Source organism: Equus quagga, chromosome 3, assembly GCF_021613505.1.
Source record: "Equus quagga isolate Etosha38 chromosome 3, UCLA_HA_Equagga_1.0, whole genome shotgun sequence".
NCBI classification, from domain to species: domain Eukaryota; kingdom Metazoa; phylum Chordata; class Mammalia; order Perissodactyla; family Equidae; genus Equus; species Equus quagga.
Genome location: NC_060269.1, coordinates 42,444,782 through 42,468,076, shown reverse-complemented (window position 1 = coordinate 42,468,076; position 23,295 = coordinate 42,444,782). Strand labels below are relative to the sequence as shown.

Sequence of the window (23,295 nt, the reverse complement as noted above, 5' to 3'; positions counted from 1 at the left end):
AGGTTGACCTTCAATAATTTATCTATGTCAGTCTCTTATTCTCCAGTGAGTCACTTTGATCAGCATCGTAAATCCAAATCAGGGTATTAAAGATCCAAATATAGGTCAATGCCCATATTAGTTTGCTTGGGTTGCCGAAATAAAGTATTTGGGTGGCTTAAACAGCAGAATTTTATTGTCTTCCAGTACAGGAGACTAGAAGTCTAAGATCAAAGTGTTGGCAGGGTTGGTTCCTTCTGAGGTGAGGTAGAATCTGTTCCACACCTCTCACCTATCTCCTCATTGTTGCTTGGCAATAATTCGTATTCCTTGACTTGTAGAGGCATCACCTTGATCTCTGCCTTCATCATCACGTGGCATTCTCCCTATGTGTCTCTGTGTCCAAGTTTACCTTTTTATAAGACTATCACTCATATTGGATTATGGGTCTATCTACTCCAGTATGACCTCCAATTAACTAATTACATCCTCTATGTCCCTATTTCCAAATAAGCTCACATTTTCATGTACTGGGGACTGAGACCTCAACATATGAATTTTCAGGTGATGCAACTCAACCCATAACAATACCTTATCTATGGTTTTCCATGGGAGATTTTCTGTCTCGGGGGAATCTCCTTAAGAGAATCAAAGTCCCTTATGGCAGCCAGGACTATGGAAAAAATTTCAAGGCCTTTGACTATCATCTCTGAAAAGATCTAAGGTTGGCATGAAAGGCTGCAGGAAGGGCTAAGCCTTCCCTGGGAAGACTTCCCAGTTGTTGCCATTCTTCCTTAATAAGCATTATGTATGTAGCACGCTCATCTCCCAAGTGAACTAGCCAAAATTTTAATAATTCACCTAGTTTCTGCTCATAGAGCACACAGATTTCCTTCCTTTGCATTGAGTGTAAATGTACATCTCCATAACTTTTGTCGGAAGAGCGTCAGAACCTTCCTCTAACCCAGGACTGTTCCTTGTGCTAGTTATGACAATGAGGTAGACCGAAGGCTGGCAGCCTGATTGGGGAGAAAGTCTTTTCACATAGAGGAGTGTTAGTAACAACCAAGCCATTGTTCAGGCAGCTGTCTTTGAACCTCCTTTCGGACACTTGACAGGCAATACCTTCCTTAATTCTTTCTCACTAGCAGACAATAAAATGGGGGAGCATTTAACACCCCATTGAACATACAATTTCATCACCATGTTTGCTGATTCTCATGGACTCTTCCCTCAAATCCTGTTATCAGCCTCCAGGACCCTCGTCCTTCTTCTTCCAGGGAGCCATGTCTTGGTCAGCATCCCATCCTCACTGCCAAAACTGTCAATAACTATGAAGTGTGAGATTTACTCTACTTGCAAGTTAGCAAGTTAAATGGCCAGTTTCATGGATGCTGGCAGAGGACACAAGATTCTTTGGTCAGAGACAAAAGACTTCATTACTCACAACTATGACAGCAGACAGAGAGCATCAGCTGTATCTTGCACTGGCTCCCTGGGCCCCATTTTTCACAGGACAATGTGAGGAGAGCCAAGTGATCCCTGCACACACTGTGGGTTGCATTATAGGAGAGAAGCCCTGAACTTAGGGACATAAATCTTTTATAATGGGCAGGAAATATGCCTGCCCTTTGGTCTGCAAGAAGAAATTATCTCTATTTTCTAAAGCTGCTTCCTGTTCAAACATCCTTGAAAAGATAGTTTAGAACAAAGGCAGTCAGTACTCCTGTTTCTCTATAAAATGTAAGAGGAGTGGTGGAAAACTGTCTCCTAGCAGAAGGCATTTGAGACAAATTGACTGCAGAGCTTGTACTACTAACCCTTATACTTGGACAAGCCAAGTACGGTACTATTCTTAAATTTAGTGTTTCTTTGACTTTTGATTTTGTGTGTGACTTGAAAAACTTGAATATGGGTTTTGTTGCAAATAAGAGCTTCACATACCTAAAGAAATGTATTTTGATTATATTAGTACTGCATTTAACAATAATTTTTTGAAAAGGGGTTTTGGATGCATTGACCTGTACACGGCAAAGGCCTGAAATAATAGTTGTTGGTCCTGTTTTTCCACACTGTTGTGTTGAAGCTTTCCTCTATCTGTAGCAACAAGACCTACATCAGAACAAATGTATTTGTATGACTTGGAACAATATTGTTTTTACTTGATTCAATGGTTCATTTTTCTTTTTAAACAGAACTCATTTTAAATTTTAAAAAGGTTTTTATTTAACATTTTTATTACAATATTTATGTGACAGTAATATCTAACAAGCTCCTGAGACACAGGATAACTTTTTGATAGACTTTGCAACTCTGCCAGAAGCAGAACTCAAAATAAATGTGTTACTTAAAGCAACTGTGAAAATAGTAATAAAAAGGAATACTGATATCATCAAGAAGGTTTTCCATGCAAGATCCAACAGCTATCCTATTTTACATAGAGGAAAAGTGAAAAGAAGTACTTAAATTAGGTAAAAAAGTTGGGATACCTATAGCAATGCACATTGACCAAAAGCTAGAGAAGAATTTGTTGAGACATATATTAAATATTTTGCTAAAAAGAAAACTTATTTGTTTGTATGTGAAGCCCCGTGCATCATTCCACAGAATATGACCAAAAAATCTAATTTCCTTTATTCATCAAAAATCAAAAGTGGTCTCATCTAGACCAAAAGTCACAGACTTCTGCCGGTTATTCATTCTATTCTTGTTTCAAACATTAGTTACTATTTCTTCCCTTCTAGATAATAAGTTCTTAGTTTGAGGGTCTATGCTCCCTCACTGAGCTGGTCTAGGAGTACATTCCAGGGAGTCCCCAAACCTCTGGAAGTACATATAGGTCTTGGAGTATAAGAGCACATGCACATTTTTGGAGGGGTGATGGTTTTTATCTTTTATCCAGTTCTCAAAGTGATATATGACAATGAAAGTGAAGCCCCACTGGCCTATGTAGCAGTTTCCAAAATAAAATATAAAGATGATTCACTGGGGTAAGTGAAGAAAGTATTAGAATTTCTATGTATATTCATGCTCATTTAAAAAATAAGTTATGCTGCTATATTGTAGTCTATTAGATTGAGAGGATATTATATTTATTAACCATAAATATTAAAAAATTTATATTTATTTTTATGTACTTAGAATGTTGGTGTACTAAAAAATTTTACTAATAATGTGCAGGGATCCAAAAGGTTGGAGAACACGGCTCTACCTTAGTGACTATCAAATTCTGTCATAAGATTTTGCAGGGCATCTTTAATTTACATGTAGGAGGAGGCGAAGGAACAGTACATTCTCAAATGCTAGTAATGTATTTTCATTCACCTCAACTTGTCAAGTTACAGTTTCTTTGGGGAAGAAGGCAGCTTGCTGTGATTGAACAGCGCCTGGGTTCTGCACATCCCTGTATCACTGGGCATCACTATTTCTAAAGGCACAGAATTCCATGACCATTGTCGCTAGAACTTTTCAAAAGGCTTCAGTTTTGTCCCTCATACTCCAGGAGTGTAATACATTCGATTGTCCAACTTCCATAATAACAATTTTGTTTTGCTTTGTTTTCGTTTTCTCTGAGACACTTCATGCCTCTTTCCTCAATACAGATGGGTTTGGCAACATTTCAGACTAACAAACATCTTAGCCAATACTTCAAGGTTTGTGCATTATGCAGTCATTTTCCGCCAAGCAATTTTCTTCACATTCTGTAAGGTTTATTTGCAATTTAATATCTTGACATGAAATACTTAAAAACTTGAAAGGCAGCACAATTTTATCCAAAACGTTCTACCAGGATATCTGAGATTAAGTCCTAGATCTGCCGTATAAATTTTGTCCTGACTTCTATCCCATTGTTCAAATCTAAAACATTAACACTTTCTTTAGCTAAGTTTATTGTGATGGAAAAGAATCCTCACTGATGATGAAAAAAATCTGGCTTTTAGAATATCACTTCTTTTTTTCTTTTGCTTATCTTTTTTATTGGAATCTATGCATTTATGAAGCCTGTGCTATTTTTTTTTTCTTTGCAGGCGTTGAATACAGGGAGAAATGGGCATAAGTAAGGGAATAGTTTTGGATGAAAAATTGTGTGGATTATGTGAGCTAGTCAAACAGATGCAGTGTGACAGGTTAAGAATGAAGCTGCTTCAGGAGAAATATAGATGGCAATAAAACGTAAAATGCTTGAAGAGGCTTAATGTAAGAATACCAAAGGAGTGTACATCATCAACATAATAAAAGAAGCATTTAAAGGAAGCTAGACCTTATCGAAAATCTGCAAGCCAACAGGCTAAGAGCAGAAGGAAACTGAACTCAACAGACAAGGGACTAATTACTTCCATAAGCTCCTGGTTTTCACAACAGGAGTGATTCTTCCCTGTCTCACTAGAGGATATGAAGATTTCCCAGGACTTGAGAAGAATCCCAACAAAGAATGTAAATTATAACACTGTAAACTTTGGTTTATAGTTACATTTTGGCATTCTCTGTTTAATAAAGCAAGCTGTCCCTCCTTTTAGCCTGTCGTTTAGATGAGAAACTTGCACTTCCTTATTGTGTCTACCACACTGAGTTTTTGTTCTGCAGGAGATGGTAAGTTCTTCCTTAGAGGAATTGCAACACCTCTGGCCTAGCCCCTTTTATGACTGCCCTCCCACCTCTCACAGGTGTCCCATCCCTCCATCCTTCCAGCCTTCCAATCTGGCTTCCTTTAACTTTCCAAGTACAGACATCCAAAGTGCACAATCAGGGAAAACAAACTCTTGATGTTTTATTGTTCAGTGAAGGGCAGTGATCTATCGAGCGGTCCCAATAAATATGTGTCAAAGAGATTCCTTTTCACTTATTAATAGTGGTAAAATCCACACGCTTCAAACTACTACAATAATTCATTAACCCATTCTCTTTGGGACTATTAACTTTCCTTTGACAAGAACTAGAATGTGGGTTTAAAGTATTACATAGCCCTAGGCTTCATTAGGTCTTTGCATGCAAAGCTGCACTTTCCCAGCTGGGTAATCTCAGGGGGCCACGCCTATCCCTCAGCCACTATTTGGAATGACACTCCCTTTCATCCATCCCTTTCACTTGCTCGGCCCACTATAGAACACCCGTTCTGTCCTCTGCCTGCTTTTAACCTAACCATAGGACTGGCCTGGGCAGGGTCTGCCTTCCTGTGACTGACAGTATCAAGGAGAAATAATATAGAAGAAAGATTGGTAAAATGCTGAAACAATTCTCCCTTCTTTCCCATCAAAGGACCTGAAGGACGAACAGCCTTGAGAGTAATATGAAATTCCAATGCCACACATCCCAGCTTTATATTCATGCTTGTGGTAAAATACCTAGGATATAGCATGAATCATTTTCCTCTGAGACACAGAAGAATGTTCATTTAGTCATCTGGGCAAGGAAATAGCCACCCTTATCCATGCTGTTTCTGACGCTGCTGCTCAAGAACACACATCTGATTATACCGTCTTCTTTCTTTAACGTCTTTGACATCTCCCTTGTCTAGCAGTTTTAAAACTCTTGGGGAGGGAAGCAGAAGCCAGCGAGTCTGCTTTTTTTCTTTTTTTTTTTTTCTTTTGTAAGATTTATTTTGAACAAAGGGCTCCATGGAAATTAATAAGAATGATGATTAGTAATACTTATCATCACACACCTTAACATGGCAAACAGCCCCTTTCATGATTTATGTTCAAATGGTCTTTCTGTCATTCTCCTTACTCCCTACTCATTCCAGGCAACTGGCTGTCTGGAACATACTATACATCTCTGAGACTCCGTTTCTTTGTGTGTACTAGTTTGTTTGCCTGGACCACGTCCTTCCCCGTCTCTGCTTGATGAATTATGCTAAGACTAAGAAACACCTGCAAGCACTGAGTCTCGTACTTTGTGCTCCCACAGAATTTCGTGATTATTTATCTTATGTTCATCTTTCATTTTCCTTTCTTGAGAGAATGGGCCATACTTCTTTGAATTCCAAAAATAGCATTATTTCTGGCACAAAGTAGTCATTCAGTAAATGCTTGATGAATAAATAAATGAAAATGAATAAATGAATCTATTAGTATTTAGGTTCAAAATGTGCATTTTCTTACAAAGTCTAGATGGAAATAGAAAGGTAAGGTAAAATGGAAAGAGGCATTTTACATCGTTATTTCTCTTTGTTTCTTGATGCAAATATCTTCAGAAAACTTCAGTGGAACTCTATGCTTCCCTTGAGCACCATGTATGAAAAGGGAATTTATTTTGTGTACTGGTCACGAAATGATGGGACAGGAAGCCATGAATGGAAACAATAAAACCAGAATAGTAGGAACAGCGCCTGGAATTCTCAGAAGAAACAGGCTGGTAGGGAAGCAGTCTTGGGATCCCCACATTATTTTTCAGGATAGTAAAACTGCCAACAAGATTCAGAACAAGAATCAGAACCCCTCACCCTCCAACCTTGTCATACGCCCTCTCTGCCCATTCATTTCTCCATCCTCAAGTCTACTCCTAACCTCAGAGCTCCTATTCTGGTCCGTTACTTTCCTTGGGAACCTACCCTCTATGGTGGCTGCCCCTGGCTTACATCAGTGGTTTGGATCTGAAAATGTCTCCAGACCTCTCCATACTTCCATTTCCAAAGTGGCTAAGACAGAGAGGGAACAGGGATTCCTTACATTTTTTCGCATCCAAGTTGTGGATTTTGAATGCATTCTCTCATGGAAATGTATGTTCATCCTGCTTAAGGTCCACAAAGTATTCCATAATTAAGGAGCCTTTGTAGGCGGGCCTAGAGAATCTATCACAAATGATTTAATTTCTCCGGGAAAATACACTTTTTGGTAACTTTTTATTTAGATAAAATGTCAAACTTACATAAAGATTGCAGGAATAGTAGAAGGAATTCCATACAGCTTTCACTCTGATTCTTTACATTCTCCTACATTGGTCCACACAGACACATAAATATTTTTTGAATTCTAATTAACTTATAAACTTTAAAACAAAAATTATCACCAAATTGGGGTCTGCTTAAATATTTGATGAAGACATTTTATTATGCTTTTAATTTCCTATTATATTCCCTAAAATAAGGGCTCAGTTCCAGAAAGAAAAATGTATTTAAGTCTTTATTTTCCTTTTAAATGCTTTTATTAACTTCATATAATTATGAGACTATAACTATATTTTCCCAAGGCTTGTGGAAATCTCCAATAATAGGATGGGTATTTAATGAGACACATTCAATCCTTCAAGACATTGGGGTATCATTTAGTAAATAGTAATCTAATGGAAATATCTATAGTAGTACCCTTGGAATATGAGAGATCAATCCATAATGACTTTTTATTCCTGAGGTCATCATGAGCTAGCCTGGGCACTAATGGAGACAATTAAAAGACTTTTAAACTGAGTTCTTCTTAGAACCCCAAATGAATTCAGTGTATCTATGGCTCCGTGAATACTGATTTAAAAACTATAACGTTCGTCTTTCTCTGGCTTTGAAGTTGAGCTTTTTAAAATCAAATCCTACCCCAAACCAAACTCTGCAGGTTATTGAGTTCACCAGAGGTCTTAGTCTAAACTAGCATTAAAAACAAAAGTTCCAGCTTGAGAAAAATGTTTGGAAATTTCCATAGTGAAATCACAGCATCATTTTCTTCATCTATATCAACGTTCTCTTTAAAAAACATCGTTGAGATATTTCAACCAGAATAAACAATTCACAGATGTGTACTTAATAAGACAAAAAACTTGATGATTCCTTGGACATATCCACACACCAAACATTTTGTTGTGTGTGTGCAACAAAACTACTTAAAAATAAGCTATCAGCAAAAAGACTAAGTCTTATTTCTCACCTCCGAACTTAGATTTTCTTATTGGAACTTTTATATGGCTCAGCATGGCAATGGATGATGTCTGCTGAAATAGATTAAAATACTCCATGTGTATGTGCATGTGTGTATAAATGTTTTACTTTTGTACTTTATAGTATGTTCTCTGGATGTTTACTTTACCCCCATGTTGCTTCTGGTTAAATTCAATTAGAATAATATTATTGCATTTTAATATAGGCCATAAGCCTCTTTTAACCTAAATATTATGACACAAAAATGCATTAATAGGAATTAAATTGCTAATATGAATTAAAATAGCCTTTATCATATATAGAATTTAAAAAAATTTCAAACAAAAGGAAGTATTTATTATGATGACACATTAGGTTATGGAGAATATTTTTATAAAATAACCTTTGATATTTACAGAAGAACTATTTTATATTTATATTGCACCTAACCCATAATTGCTTATTTTCTTAAAAAAAGAAAAGTGCAATAGGAAAAAAATTCTCTTTTGTTATATATGCTGACAGTTAAATGAGGAAATGTAATAAAATGTAGAGTTGAAAGTTTCAAAGAGCTTACGGTATCAAAGACAATAATTTCTATTCAGAAAGTGTTTTTAAGGCAACACTATCACAAATACACTTGAACAACCATGGCATTCCACCAGGACACGGCACTGCAGGTGACTCCATCAGGTTGCACAGTTAACTACAATTACCTGATATATGTACAATGTGCTGAATTTTGAGTACAGGTAATAAGTGATTGTTATATACCAGAAATAGTCCCAAAAAGTCACTTTTTGAGGTTTCCCTCTTTTTCGTTTTTCACTGCAGAGTTGAAGTATTGAAGTGAATACACTTTTGTTACGTTAAGTGGAAGAAAAAGTAGATCGTGACTTAGCTCCTGAAATTGTAATACTGCTCTTTAGCCATCCACAATCCTAAAGTGCTTTCAGAGGTTCCACACATGCCTGAAGGAGCCAAACCCCAAAGACTAACAATCAGGTATATATTTTGCTAATCTATTCCGGATGCTTTGCCTAAAAAATTGGCATTGCCATCTTCAACATCTTTCTTTTGGAACCATGGTTTTGAATTTTTTCCTTGTTGATAAGCTTCCAGAAAATAACAGATTCCAGGAATTTCACTGGGGAAGTTTGGTGGAAGTTCCTCCCTTGATCGAGGAGTAAACACAAAACCAGGATAGTCTTTGAGTAATCTGAAAAGATTAAATTAAACACATTAATATTAAATTTTAACACTGACATAACTGTCTACTTAAGAAAAGACAACACAACTAAATGAATATTCTTGAGAATATTAATAAACCAGCCATTTTCAGCATGATTGTGAGAAAGATCCTAATGATGTTAACAAATATCTTCACAGAAGAAGAACAATGAAGAATCAATTCACAATCACAAAAAAATTCTACCAAATAATGGGAAAAATATTAGGAAAAATAAGTATAAAATATTTTTGTAAAGTTATAATCTATAATATAACAGTGCAATTCAGAGTAGTTGGAGAAAAACCCCAAATAATTCAAAAGTCTAATAATAGCAAAAAAAAAAAGTTATTGAATAAGGCTTCCTAAGTTGAAAGAGGTAAGACATTATCCATTTATCAATTCATTCATTTTGTACATATTGTACATATGATTAGGAGAGGTAATCATGGGCAAGAAGTTGTGAAAGAAAAGTTCTATATAAGATATATAAAATAATATGAGAATAAATTTTGGGTCTCTCAATAGAATTTTTATGAATTCTAGGTTAGTTGGAATAAAATGAGATTTCACTGTACATATTGACACTCTACTTACTATCTAGTATTTACAGTATTTTTTCCTTCTTAAATTCATCTGTTTTACCGAATTTTGTTATTTGCTACTAACGACTTGTCCCTTATGCTAAACTCATTTTAATCCCAATCCTATTGATAAAGTTAGTGGCTCCTCTTCTCATTTGCTTCCCTAGCTTTCTGTCAAATACAAGCTTAATAAGCATCTCTTTAATCCATTATTCAGGCCATGGATGAAAAATGTTGACTAGTTCTGGGCTTCAAACCAATTTCTACAGAAAATCACTTCTCATGTCTGCCCAACCAGACCATGGCCCTCCACTGACAAGTCTGCAATGTCACATCTAAATGAAATAGAATGATAACGGTGTATTGGATCTGGTGCTGTGACACCCTTCTACGTACTGAAGAAACCAAGTAAACAGAAATCTGGGTCTCAAGAATGACAGACTTCCAGGAGAATAAAACACATGAGTATTTAATTAACTAATTTTTATCAGTGCATCAATAAATATATAATCTGCAAAATAATAAAACTAATAAAATGATGCCATAGTCATGAAATTATAAATATTTTTGAGTGTCTATTTCTATAAGGCATAGGATCTGGTAGTATATAACGAAAAGTTACGGAATTCCATAGTATTAATAGTACAAGCTTCAAAGTCTGGTAGATCTAGGTTTGAATAGCAGCAAAAATGTCAGTTTTCTAGTCTTTAAAATGGGGATAATAATAACACATGTCCCTTAGGATAATTGTGAAGATTAAATAAATTGACTAAAGAAGATTGATTAAGCATCAATTAGATATCACGTAATACTCATTATATTGGTAGCAGTTAGTAAGTCTGATAATATCAGGCACTAGGGAAGAGAAACCTTCGTATCCTGTTGGTGGAATATAGATTGGTAAAACCAGTTTGGAAGCTGATTGATGCTTAGTAAAGCAGGAACTGGGTAGAGCCTATGATCCTGGAAATCACTTATAGGTATCACTAGAGACATATGTATAAGAATATTTATCACTTTTTTTGTAATAATGGAAAACTGGATATACTCTGGTTAACCATGGGTAGAAGACAGACTGGATTATTCATAGCCTAGAACACGTATCATATCACGCTAGATCTGGCTCTTACTGGCTTGTGTGAGCCAACTGTTAAAAATTCAGGAATTTTGCAGGCGATTTAAACCATCACTAGCCTGAAACCTGCCATGGTGAGAGTATTTACACCACAGAAATGGGCAAATGTTAGAAATCAGGAATTCTCCACTTCACTCCCCAAAGCTGGTTTATCAGCATACCACTGCATTAAGAAGAGTTTAAATAAATGAACGAGATTTACGTTTCATCAAGAAAAAAAATCTCAAAAACATAATATTGAGTGGATTCAAGGCAAGTCTTAAAAAGATCTGGACAGGGTGAGTGGGAATCTATTTTTCCCTGGCTTTGTTTTTCTATCTGGAGGAATCTAAATAAGAGTTACATTCCTGGCCTCTCTCTGCCCATTTTCCTTCCAGGTAAACAGAAGCCACATATCTTAGCGGCAAATTTGGGGGAAGCTGCTAGTATTTCTAAAATTTTTTCTTCTTAAATTAATCTGTTCTACCAAATTTTATTATTTGCTACTAACTACTTGTCCATTATGCTAACCTCAAGCCCTACTCAATGCCTTTCTGCCTCTCTCTTTGGGAGCCTGCCGGTCCGCAGGAAGTACATGTTCTCAGCTGCTCCCACAAACCCTAAGGGGTGAAGAGTGCAGTGTGTCCGAGTATGGGGGCTAGGGGACTGTAATATTTTATTTCTTTTATAAAACAGGGATCTGAAACAAATACAGCAAAATGTTGACATTGGTTAAATATTACCATCGGCTACATGGGTGTCATATTTTCTTCTATTTTTTCTATATGTTTGAAATGTTTAAAAATTAAATATAGGGGCTGGCCCCATGGCCAAGCGATTAAGTTCACGTGCTCCACTGCAGGCGGCCCAGTGTTTCGTTGGTTCAAATCCTGGGCACGGACATGGCACTGCTCATCAAACCACGCTGAGGCAGCGTCCCACATGCCGCAACTAGAAGGACCCACAACGAAGAATATACAACTATGTACCGGGGGCTTTGGGGAGAAAAAGGAAAAATATAAAATCTTTAAAAAGAAATTTAAATATAAAAATGTATAACACTATAAACGTTTAATAAAAAAAGTATAAATTTATAGGTGATTGATAAAGGATTTATTTTTTCTATCCACATCCACCCAATATTTCCTGTTAAATATGGTAATTATAATCATCATCTTGTATTTAAATTTATATAAAAATAGTCAGCAGTTAGAAGTTGCTTTAAAGTCTATCATTTGAATTTACTGAGTGCCTTGCTCAAGATCACGCATCTGGTAAGCCCTGCACTTGGGACTGTAAGACATTCTTCTGAATACAAACCCCACGCTTTTGAAAGAAACTTACAGATAAACACAACTAGAATGTCATGGAGTTAGAAATGCTCATTAAATCATCTTTAAAAAAAGATCAGACTTTATAAGAAAAACAGGTTGGAAAAATAAAACCATTTAGATGAAAGCTTGATGGTAGTAAGACCCGAGAACAGCAGCAACAGTCCCAGCGCAGACGTCCACATGTGGTGGAAGTTTTCCTTTACTCCCTCTACACCAGACACCATTTCCCCTAAATTGTGCATCAACTCTCCTATTTTCTGTCATCTCCCCCATATTCCCTTATTCTCTGTGTTCTTCCTCCTTAAGGGATTCAAGTCCTGCTTCTCTGGCACTATGTTCTCAGACTCCTCCTGCAAATAGGAGTTCCTAGGTCAACTTACCCCCCCACCTTGGACAACATCCATTTATATTCCCCCATCTACCATTTTTGTCTTTAATGATCCCTGGATTGCCACATAAACCTCTCAATAATCCCCTAACCTGAAACACAAACATTACCTAACCTAGTCTCTGTCAGTTCTCTGCACTTCAGTAAAAACACACCAAAATGCAGAAAATGGTCCCCTAAAATAAAAAGTAAAACTCCTCCTGATGTTTAAAAGAAAAGAATGTATAATTGTCATTACATTGGTGCATTCTAAATGACTGATTAGAATTTGGAAGCGGAAGTTTGAAGGTAAGGATTTTTTGTGTGTTTGGGAATGTACTCTGAGTCCTAACTTTACATGTTTTTCATAAATATATCAAGGAAGCTATGCTTGATATTATTTTATTATTTGAGAAATGCCATCTCAGAATTCAATGTATTACCATAAAGCTCTCCAAAGAAATAGTTACCTTTTATATTTGTACAACTTCTAATAGAGCCTACTGCTTGTCCTGAACTTTGAGTAAAACTAATATTTTGTCTTTATTTTATAATCCAATTATTAATTAAATTTCACAAAGTATAGACTTTTGATTGAAATTTAAATCATCTATTTCCCTTCAAATTTTCTTTCTTCTGCCCTTTTTTTTTTTTTTTTTTTGGTGAGGAAGATTTGCCCCAAGGGAACATCTGTTGCCAATCTCTCTCTCTTTTTTTTTTTTTTTTTGAGGAAGATGAGCCCTGAGCTAACGTCTGTGCCAATCTTCCTCTATTTTTTGTATGTGGGATGCCTCCACAGCTGATGAGTGGAGTACGTCTGCTCCCAGGATCCAAACTTGTGAACCCAGGCCGCTGAAGCAGAGTGTGCAGAACTTTAACTATAGAGTACTTCTAAAGGAAAGCATTTTAAAATGTTATTAAAAGTATTTCACATTAAATATTTACTTCTTGCCTAAATAAAGCATTTTAACCATCGCTTGCCCTTTAGATAAGATATAAATATTTCTTATATAAGAATAAAAGATAAGTAAATTATTACTGAAATCAATAAAAAAGGAAAAAGTCAGTATGCCATACTTTATAAAAAGTAGAAATGACTTTAGTATATTTATTGAAAGTCAATATAAGTTAAATTTTCATTATCATTTAGGTGTACATAAACATATACTAAGAAATGAAAAGAATGTGAATACTTATTGTCTCTGGATAGTGAGATTATGAATTATTTTTGTTTACTTTATAATGTTCTGATTTCATAAATTTTCTAAAGTGGGCATATATTACTATTGTAATAAAAATATTTTATTAACAAAAAGGTTAACGCTATCTATAGTATAAAATCCTATATGTGCATTTCTAGTAACATTGTCAATATAGTGAATCTAAAGACGCAAGTAATGAGCCTTGTCCTGTTGCTGGAAATGTATATCCAAAAGTCAGGCTGCTCCGCTGGGAGAACCAAGATCCTGAATTATATTTTGGGAGTAAAATGACTAGCTAATATCAATGTCTCCTATCATGACTCAAGACCTTTGAGACATAGAACAAAAGACAATTTTTGAAAGAGTTAGTTTCATACTGCTTAAAAACAATTAAAATAGGAGAAACAGAAAGCTACACTTTTTGTATGCAAATGATATACACACAAGGACTCTTCAATACGCATACGGATGCATATTATGTTACTGAAAATTGAGAAAGCAGCATAGGTATCAGAGACTGACTCCTATGTTGTAATAGGATGATTCCTCTCAAATCTTGCAGAGAGCAGAGTCATGTCCTCTGAGGGCACTGAGTCTTACCCCAACTGGCACACCTGGTTTGACTTTAGGTGATTATCATGACAATGATCCAGAGGGACTTTTCCAGTTCTCACGATATACTGATTCACCTTCATGTCAAAGAGTCAACAGTCAATTAATAAACACTTATTGCTTCCCTAGTGTGGTCCAGGCTCTGATCTAGGAGCTGGGAACACAGAATGCTTACCACAGGAGGCTGATATTCCACACAGGGAGGCAGCAATCAACACATAAATAAAAGCCATTTCAGACAGAGATATGAGCTGAGATGATAACATGAGGGTGTATGAGGGGAAGCTTGTTCCTCTAGCTACGGCAGTTGAGGAATATCTCTTTGAAGGGGTGACATCTGACTTCAGGTCTAGCTATGAGAAGGAGGAAGACACAGGATGATCCAGGAGGGAGGTGTAAAGCAGAGGAATCGCAAGTATCCTTGATGCAGGAATTGGTTTAGCAAGTCTGACGAAGAAAACTGAGGCCAAGGAGGCAGAAGACCAGTGAATGAAAGGGAAAGTGGAAGAAAATGAGGTGGCAGAGGCCAGCAGGACATTGGTTAAAGAGAACATTTTAGTCTGTGGTCACAAGTTTACATTTTCTTCTGGTTGCAGTGGGAGCCATTGGAGGGCTTTAAACCCAGGAATGACAAAATCTCATTTGTACTTTAGGAAGATAATCTGGTTATTGTGTGGAGGATGAACTGTAGGGAGGACATGTGCAGGAAAGTGAGCAGGAAGAAGAGTGAGGGTGATACTGGGTTGGCTGAGCTAGGAGAGATCAGGGTGGCCTGGCGTGGGCTGCAGTACTGAAGGAGGTGAGAAAAGCTGTATTCAGGATATAATTTATAGATGGTGGTGTTGGGCTGTGAGGGGGAAAGAGGAATGATCACTCTGAGGTTTATGGTCTAAGTAACTAGGTGGATGGTGGTGCTATTTTAAGGAGATTGATAAAGCTTGGCTGGGTGGGAAGAAGGTTTCGTTGGGCTGGTGGGTGTGGGAAATTACTTATGACCACATTAATTTTAATATGTTAATTAACCAACCAAGTAGAATACAGAATAGGAATATATGCATCTGTTACTCAGTGGAGAATTATGGGATGAGCTAGAGGTAAAAAACGTGAGTCATAAAATTTCAGACAGAGAGGAGAACAGGGACAGAACTCTGGGCACTGGAACGTTCAAAGGTCCGTTAGGGAAGGAGCATCAACAAAAGACACTGACAAGGGGTAGCCGTGGGTTAACGAGAAAACCAGATGACCGTGGTGTCACAAAAGCCTCAAGAAGAAAATGTTTAAAGGAGGGAATACTCAAGCTGTTCAATTGCTACCGAGAGGTTGAGGAAGATAAGGAGAGAGAGAATTGACCATGATTTTAGCAAGGTCCACCGATGACCCTGATAAGAACCATTTCAGAGGAATGCAAGGAACACACCCTGGTTAGAGTCCGTTAAAGAGCTAATGGGAGGTGAAAAAGCAGAAACAATGAGCATAGGCAATTCTCGTAAAGAGTTCTTCTGGAAAAAGGAGCTGAAATATAGGGGGTAGCTGAGACAGACTTGGAAACAAGGAAGATAGATAGATATATATTTTTGTTGTTGTTGTTGAGGAAGATTGGATCTGAGCTAACATCTGTGCCCATCTTCCTCCATTTTATATCTGGGATGCCTGCCACAGAATGGCGTGATATGTGGTGCATAGGTCCGCGCCTGGGGTCCAGGCCAGCGAACCCTGGGCTGCTGAAGTGGAGCATGCAAACTTAAGCACTAGGCCACCAGGCCACCCAGAAGATACATATTTTTTAAGAGGTTTAATAGAAAGATATGTCTGTATTATGGGAATAATCATTCCATCCAAGAAACTGATCAGAAAGAGAGAGCACTTATTTTCAGGAGAAGTTTTGAGAAGGTGAGAAGAAGTAGCACTCTGAGCAAAACTGGAAGAGACGATCTCAAATGGGAACAGGGCAGGTGGCGAACTGTGACAGGAACAAAGGTCCCAGACAAGGGTACTGGGGCAGCCATGCGGAGGGATGGCATGAAGGTGGTTTAGTTTATTTGACCGCAACATTTCTTGCTGTGAAATATGAAATGAAGTTATCAATTTAAAGTCAGAGCTGGAAAGGAAGGGTATTGGAGCTTTAAGGAGAAAGAAGATGCTGTAAAATAGCTGTCTCTGAGAACAGGAAATTTAATTTGCTTGGTGTAAATTAGCTAGCACATAGATCCGGAAAACTTTTTTGTTTTCAATATAATTGGATTTTTAAAACAAGATCAAATTTATAGACAGCTGGCGTCTGAATGAAAGGGAGTCTTGTTGGGGACCTTGACCTCTAAGTTGTAGGGTCTGTGCTAACTCTGGGTAGTCAGTGCCAGAATGGTGCTGCAGTAGGCTAGTTGGTGTCAAAATTCCTGCCAAAGCACTGTGAAAACTAATACATGCTTTGAAAATAATAATAATGGAGGAAGATAGGGTGTGTGTCAAGGATTACAGCTGGGCTACAAATCTCTCAAGAGAGTCGTTCTCAAGAAGCTAGCGAGTAGTTTTAAAAAGGTTCAAGTGAGGATGACAAAAGCTATTGCTTTTCTTTCTCCTTTAAGATTATCTAAGCAAAAACAAATTATGGAGAATGAAACAAACCAATGAAAAACACATGACAATCATATGCAGATAAAAATAATAGATTTCAGGTGCTCAGTGCAATCCGTACCTGTAAGTTGTTGGACTGACATTGATTTTCCGTGGCACACTGCAGGACTCAAATTTGTTAGCCAAGGTGACATTGTTTCCAAAAAGACAGTAACGGGGCATTTTAACTCCAACAACTCCAGCAAAAACTGACCCAGAATGCAGTCCAATTCGCATCTGAAAGCAAAAAGGAACACAATGTTCCCGTCATTGGTCAAACACTTCCCACTTGTCAGTGTTGTTTGAATGCCCTGTCTAAATGATTTTACCATCCACTCTCACCACACCCCTCCTCCCTCAAAACCTCCAGCCAATTTCCCTCTACTCTTCAAATCCAATTAAGAATGCCTAGTGCAAAATCAGTCAGACCCCTTAACTCTTCTACATTTTTGCACTTAGGTTTATTACACAAAGCATCTTTATTTCACCTGTCTTCAATATCTGAAATCAACTTGCACGCATACCTATCACAGGCACCGTGGTGATCAGACAAAGTGTCTAGGGACTGTTTATGTGAGCCTGCTCTGTCCACCAAGTGAGATAGACCTAATCTCTGGACTCCAGGAGTTGTTTCCCAAAACACTGCCAGAGAGGAGCAAAAGAAGCTAGCTCTCAGGATCTAAAGTGTGGGTTTTTAGGCATTTTGCTTTAAAAGAACTTTATGCCAAGCACTACTCCACTATTCAGATGACTAACAAATGGAGAAAGGGAATTGTAATATATAAGCAGAAAATGATAGAGGAAGCACAAGGTTGGAAATGCTGAAGCCCGCATTGCAATGACTATATACATGTTAGTTAAAAACATCTGGACTCATGGAAAACCAGAGTTGTGGCATGTCTAGAAATAAGAGGCAGTCTGGAATATGTTGTGGTAAAAGTTTAAGAATTCCGAAAGTTATTAATGGTTTGGACAGCAATTAAGACAGAAGATCTTAAACTGAGATCTTCTAGGAGATCTACATACTTGACGATCTAAGAGGATACACAAATTATTAAATTATTTCTACATCAAAGCAAGTTAAAGTGGGGATATTTTAAATGACAATCAGACACCAGGTTCATTATTTTCAAATCCTATGTTCAGTTGACCATTTCAAAGAAGTTTTATTAGATATATGCATTTTAAATAAAGGCCAAGTACTCAGTAACTTAGATGTAACTTACAATTCAGAAGACTAGTTTTACCTCATTTTACAGCTAATTTCAGATATTCGCTAGAAAGTGTCCAGAATCCTTTGCTTTTAAGATATCAAACCATAAATTCTGCAATTATTTTCAAACAAAAGCACTATACTATGAATCAGGAGATTTACGTTCTAAATGAAACTCTGCTAATAATTGGTAGTCTGACTTTCTATAAGTCTCTTTATTTCCCTCTTACTATTCCTTCATCTATAAAATGCAGGATCAGATTATTTTTAAAGTGCCTTCTTTGTCACAGTTTTACTTCCAGCAGCAAAACTTACATGTCTCTTATATCTGGCTTTTTCTTCTTTAGGAGAATATGGTTTTATATGTATAACAACCAAACAATAAAAACAAACAAACAAAAACAATGAGAAAAGGCTTTCTGCCTATACATATCAGCCACAATTTCAGCATGTTTAATTTAAGAAGTTTTTGCTCCCTTTGGGCACTGTTCTGGTTAAACTAGTTTCTCTCTCTGTACTTAGTTATTCCAGCTTTTTCTATGATAAATTGATCATAGCAGTTTTATTTTTCTATTTCAATATTAATAAACAAATACATTCTCCTTGTATAAATCCAAACAATGACGATACACCAAATGCTTTTTGGTTCCTACCATTCAGCTCTCCCTCTCCCTACCCTCCTCTCCAGTTCTGAACCTCACTCTCAGCTCCAAAGCTTTCTCACCAGACAACTTTTCAAATTCACGAGCAGGAAAATCCGAAGTTTACGATGCACAGCATGCCCTGAATGGAAACCTGCTGGGGGCGTGTTCTATTTGGGGACTGCTTTTGACATAGCCCATTTCTCATTACAGGCCTCTGGGAATAGGAAAGGAGGGGCACCAGAAGTTTGTTTCCCAGTTCACTTCACACTTACTGACCCACACTGCTACATTCAGCCTTCTGGTCTCTGTCATCAGTCCACCTACAGTTTTCTAAGCCTGAGTGGGTGGATGTTAGCAAGGAAATCAGTAGGAATAAGTGAGTAGATGATTTGTACATAATACATGCAGAAAAATAGAGAGCTTGAAAAGAAAAAAGGAAATATTTGCTATTCTTTCACTTTGATTTCATTCCCTGGGGTAGCAAGGTAGGAAGGAGTAAAAGTCTGGGCTTTGAAGCCAGATCGACGTGACTCCAAATCTGGATGCACAAGAGACTTGAGTGCTCTTGTCCATCAGTGAGTTGTGGATTCCTCTTCATAATGTTGTTGTACAGATTAAATGAGACAGTGTTTAAGTCACAATATGCTCCCTCTGATACATGTTAATCTTTCTCTCTCTACAAAAAATACTCTTCACTTCTGTCTCTGTGATATTTCCTGGGTAGCTCCTAAGGCCATCAGATTTCCTAGGAACTGTAGGTTAGTGCAAATAAAAAGGTATGTTTGACATCTCACTTAACAGATCATTAGAGCTAAACTATTATTAACCAGGTAATTATCTTTGAAACTAGTTATAAATAACCCTTTCTATTGCAAAACTCTAAAAATACATTTCTACAAATAACAAATATATGTCACTAATCTCCCTGTCCCAAACATACCAACTTTAATTATAAATGCTATTTATGTGGAAATCACTGGTTTTATTGCTAATCTGGATATTTTAAACATTTACATTTGATGCTATGAGTTCCCTCACCCATGAAAAAAACAGAAAGAGAGAGAAATATATAATTCTCCTCTTTTAAAAAGTGCAATTATAGAAACTAAGTCTGGAAAAGTCAGATGCTGTGATGCTTTTAAAACATAGTTGCAAGTTATTTCACACTCTTCTTATTAAGACATGGGGTCTAAGTGTCCTCCTCTCTGGGCAGGCTTATGATTGCTTTGGCCAAAAGAATATAATGGAAGTATCACTGTGTCTCCTAAAGGTCATAAAAAGCCAGGCAGCTTCTACCAATCTTGTTCAGTGGGACATGAGCCACCATGTAAGAAGTTTGACTGCTCTGAGGCTGTGCTGCTGGAGCACCACATGTAAACACTTGGGCTGACAGTCCCAGCTGGGACCAGCCTTCAGCCATCTCCACCAAGGAACCAAGCACGTAAGAGAAGCAGCCATCTTGGAATGGGTCCTCCAGTTCCAAGTGGTCCAATTCCAACTATTCCAAACGCAGTCAACCATTGGAATATTTCCAGCTGAGGTCCCAGATACTGTGGAACAAAGACAAGGTTTCCCTGATGTGCCTCATCAAAACTTCTGGTGCACAGAATCCATGCATAATAAAAGGGTTCTGGTTTTACACCACAAAATTTAGGGAAGTGCATCACACAGAATTATATAAGTGGGATGACAGCGGACTTCGAAATACTTGTGAAGGCTTAGACATATGGCTTCTATTAAGATTGAAGAGAGCCATATCTAAATTTATAAATATTACAGTTTTGATTCTTATATTTTTTACTTCTCTATATGTTTTACAGCGTATCAGATAGGATCCTATATCACTTCAAAGGCCCATTTCTGAAAGTTATCAGTTGAAGACTGTTGTATAAAAATTAAGTGGGACAAATGAAGACAATTTGCTCATATTCTATCTATTAAACCAATGCTGAGCATGTTGATTTTATTTTCTCATCTGCAATAATACATTATTATGGGGTCTGGCTCATCTAGAAATTTTGGAATGTTATATGTCCTGGAAAATGTTGGTGGCTTAGCAGTCAACATTCATGCTAGTGTAAAGTTCTCCCCTGAAGGGACTGGAAGGTTAAAAATTACATTTTCCAAATTCCCTGGCAGTTTCTAGATGGATTTAAGTTTGGTGAATCAGATACCCTACCCTTGCATGAGATTTGGAAGCCAGGATTTCTGCTGTGACTGCATTTCTATCGCTTCCAAGTGTGAGCACAACTGTGGAAGCCTTTGGGTGTTTCATGGCATGCTTAGCGGAGAGCCCAGTTTCCAGTCCCTCATTTTGTGAGGGTCATGATGCAGGACTTCCATGTTGCTGCTTCAAATTATAGTAGCTGCAGTTTTGTTCTGTAGCCAGTAGTAGAGGCAGCAACTTTTTGAACACAGCAATTTCTTGACTGTGATTACAGTGGTGTAGTTTAGGAGCCAGCTTTCTGATCCGAGAAAAAACAGTGGTTCTGAAGTGTGGCTCTGGGAGCCATTGTTTGAAAGATCAACTTACAGATGGCATCTTTAGTCCTCTTAATGATTCTGTAAGCCATTTAATACCCTATAGTAAATTTCTTCCTGCTTAAACAAGTTAGACATTTTGTTCTCTGCAACTAAACTCCAACTAATACACCATTCTTTTGAGAACTAATTAATAAGCATTTGCTCTCATGACATCTCCTGGACTATATGATCTGCCTTACCTTGATGGGTTCTCCATGGGGAGACATGACTTCATCAGAGAGCTCCATCATCTTCAGGGCCATCAGTGCTATCTGAACAGCATGGGTATCACTTTCTCTGTGTAATCCCCCCGCCACACAATATGCATCACCAATGGTCTCCACCTACACATAGCAGATTTTCCATGTTACAAATAAAAACTCAGGAAGAATCGTAGCATATATCATATAGGAGAAATCTCAGTGTTCGTGCCCTATGGAAAATCAGAGTAAATCAGATACTTTCAGAAATGGCTTCCCTTTTAGGAAATCACAAGGTTTAGATGCCTTAGATCAGGGCACTGCACTGAGAGGCAGCACAGGGCTGTGAACACAGTGTCAGGAGGTGGTTTCTACTCCCACGCTTGCCACCAACTCATCAGATCATTCCACCTTTTTTTTTTTAACTATGGAAAATGGCTTTGTAGAAGCAAATGATGTATTTTGGTTTTACAATAAATTGCTTAAAGATGTTAGGATCACTTACTGATTTCACATCCTTTCAGCATAAGATACACTGCTTTGAATGCAGTCACTACTCAATCAAAGTCATACAAATTTAGTAAGAATGCACAATGTAAAACTAAGACATGAAACATTTTCAAAAAGATTTTCAGGGTTCTCATAGCAACATGAATATTAATCACAAAGTATAGAAACCCAGATGTCAAACCAGGAGAGAGAAACAATGGTGCTTGGAAGGCTACTGGAAATCAAGCTATTATATAAATTCCAAGTATTATTATTATCATTGCCATTATTGTTGTTGTTACAGGTGATTTTTATCTGTCTGTGATAATGACCACAGAAAGCTAGCAGTCAATTTAAAGCCACAATAATTCACCAAATTGTAATAGTTGCATTTTTCTTCTCTTCCAAATATTTATTGGAACTTATCAGATCATATCATTCTTCTTATCCAAAGCCGCCAAAATGGAGGGATGGAGGTGAGAAAGGAAAAGAGAGAGACAAACCTTCAGTGATTCTCCCTTTCACTCAGAATAAATGCCCTTGTAATGTCTCCAAAGCTCTTCTTGACCTTTCTGCTAATTCCTGGCTTTATTTCCTAAGTCTCCCCCTTGCCTGCTTTGTCCCAAAGCCATTGGCCTCCTGTTATCCCTCAAACATACCAAACTTGTCCCCATGTGCTATTCCTTTGCCTGGAACACTCTTCCTGCAGATAACCACCTGGCTTGCCCCTCATTTCCTTCAGTCCCTGCTCAAACTTCACCTTATGAGAAAGTGCTATCCCGACCACTCTCTCTGAAACAGCCATCACCCCCTACCCCTTGCACTTCTCTCCCTGAACCTCAACCAGAATACTACACCAACCAGAATACTATAAATTTACTCCTTTCTTTAATTGTCTGTCTTTCCTCCAGTAGAACATAAGTTCTCTGAGTTTGTCTACCATTCTATTAACTCCCCTATCACCAGAGCCCAGTGTATTTGCTAATAAATTAACTAGGCAGCAAGGCCTCCCATCAGCTTTTCCTCAGCAACAAATACATAAAAAGTGTTTAACATAATGGCTAATATATCACAGGTGTGCGATAAATGTTACTAATGGGGAGAAGCGGTACCCTCACCCCTACTCGGTGTTAGGTGTCCATTCCCTGTGCCATTGTAGCACCCTGTACGGATGTGAACGGAATTGGGCATTCATCTTGTCATGTGGAAATCTGGCATTCGTCAGTGCCACCCTCTCATCCCCACGTGTAAACTCTGCTCACAGGGATTGTGCCCACCCATGCTGGCAAATGCTGGATGACCAGTAAATACTTGCTGAAACAGTGGATAAACAAATACTGAAATAAATAGAAA

General features: G+C 37.5%; 1 protein-coding gene across 8 annotated transcripts in view; it reads right to left on the bottom strand.

The window, feature by feature from the left end:
- Positions 1 to 2,236: 2,236 nt before the first annotated feature.
- Positions 2,237 to 23,295, bottom strand: part of GUCY1A1 (guanylate cyclase 1 soluble subunit alpha 1) — a 67,761-nt gene continuing 46,702 nt past the window's right edge. For all 8 annotated transcript variants that reach the window (XM_046656840.1, XM_046656838.1, XM_046656839.1 and 5 more), the window contains 3 exons: positions 21,454 to 21,597; positions 16,956 to 17,110; positions 2,237 to 9,041 (listed from right to left, as the gene is read on the bottom strand). In XM_046656840.1, the coding sequence (XP_046512796.1) occupies positions 8,840 to 9,041; positions 16,956 to 17,110; positions 21,454 to 21,597 (501 nt within the window). In that variant the 3' untranslated portion in view covers positions 2,237 to 8,839. The remainder of the gene's footprint in view (positions 9,042 to 16,955; positions 17,111 to 21,453; positions 21,598 to 23,295) is intronic.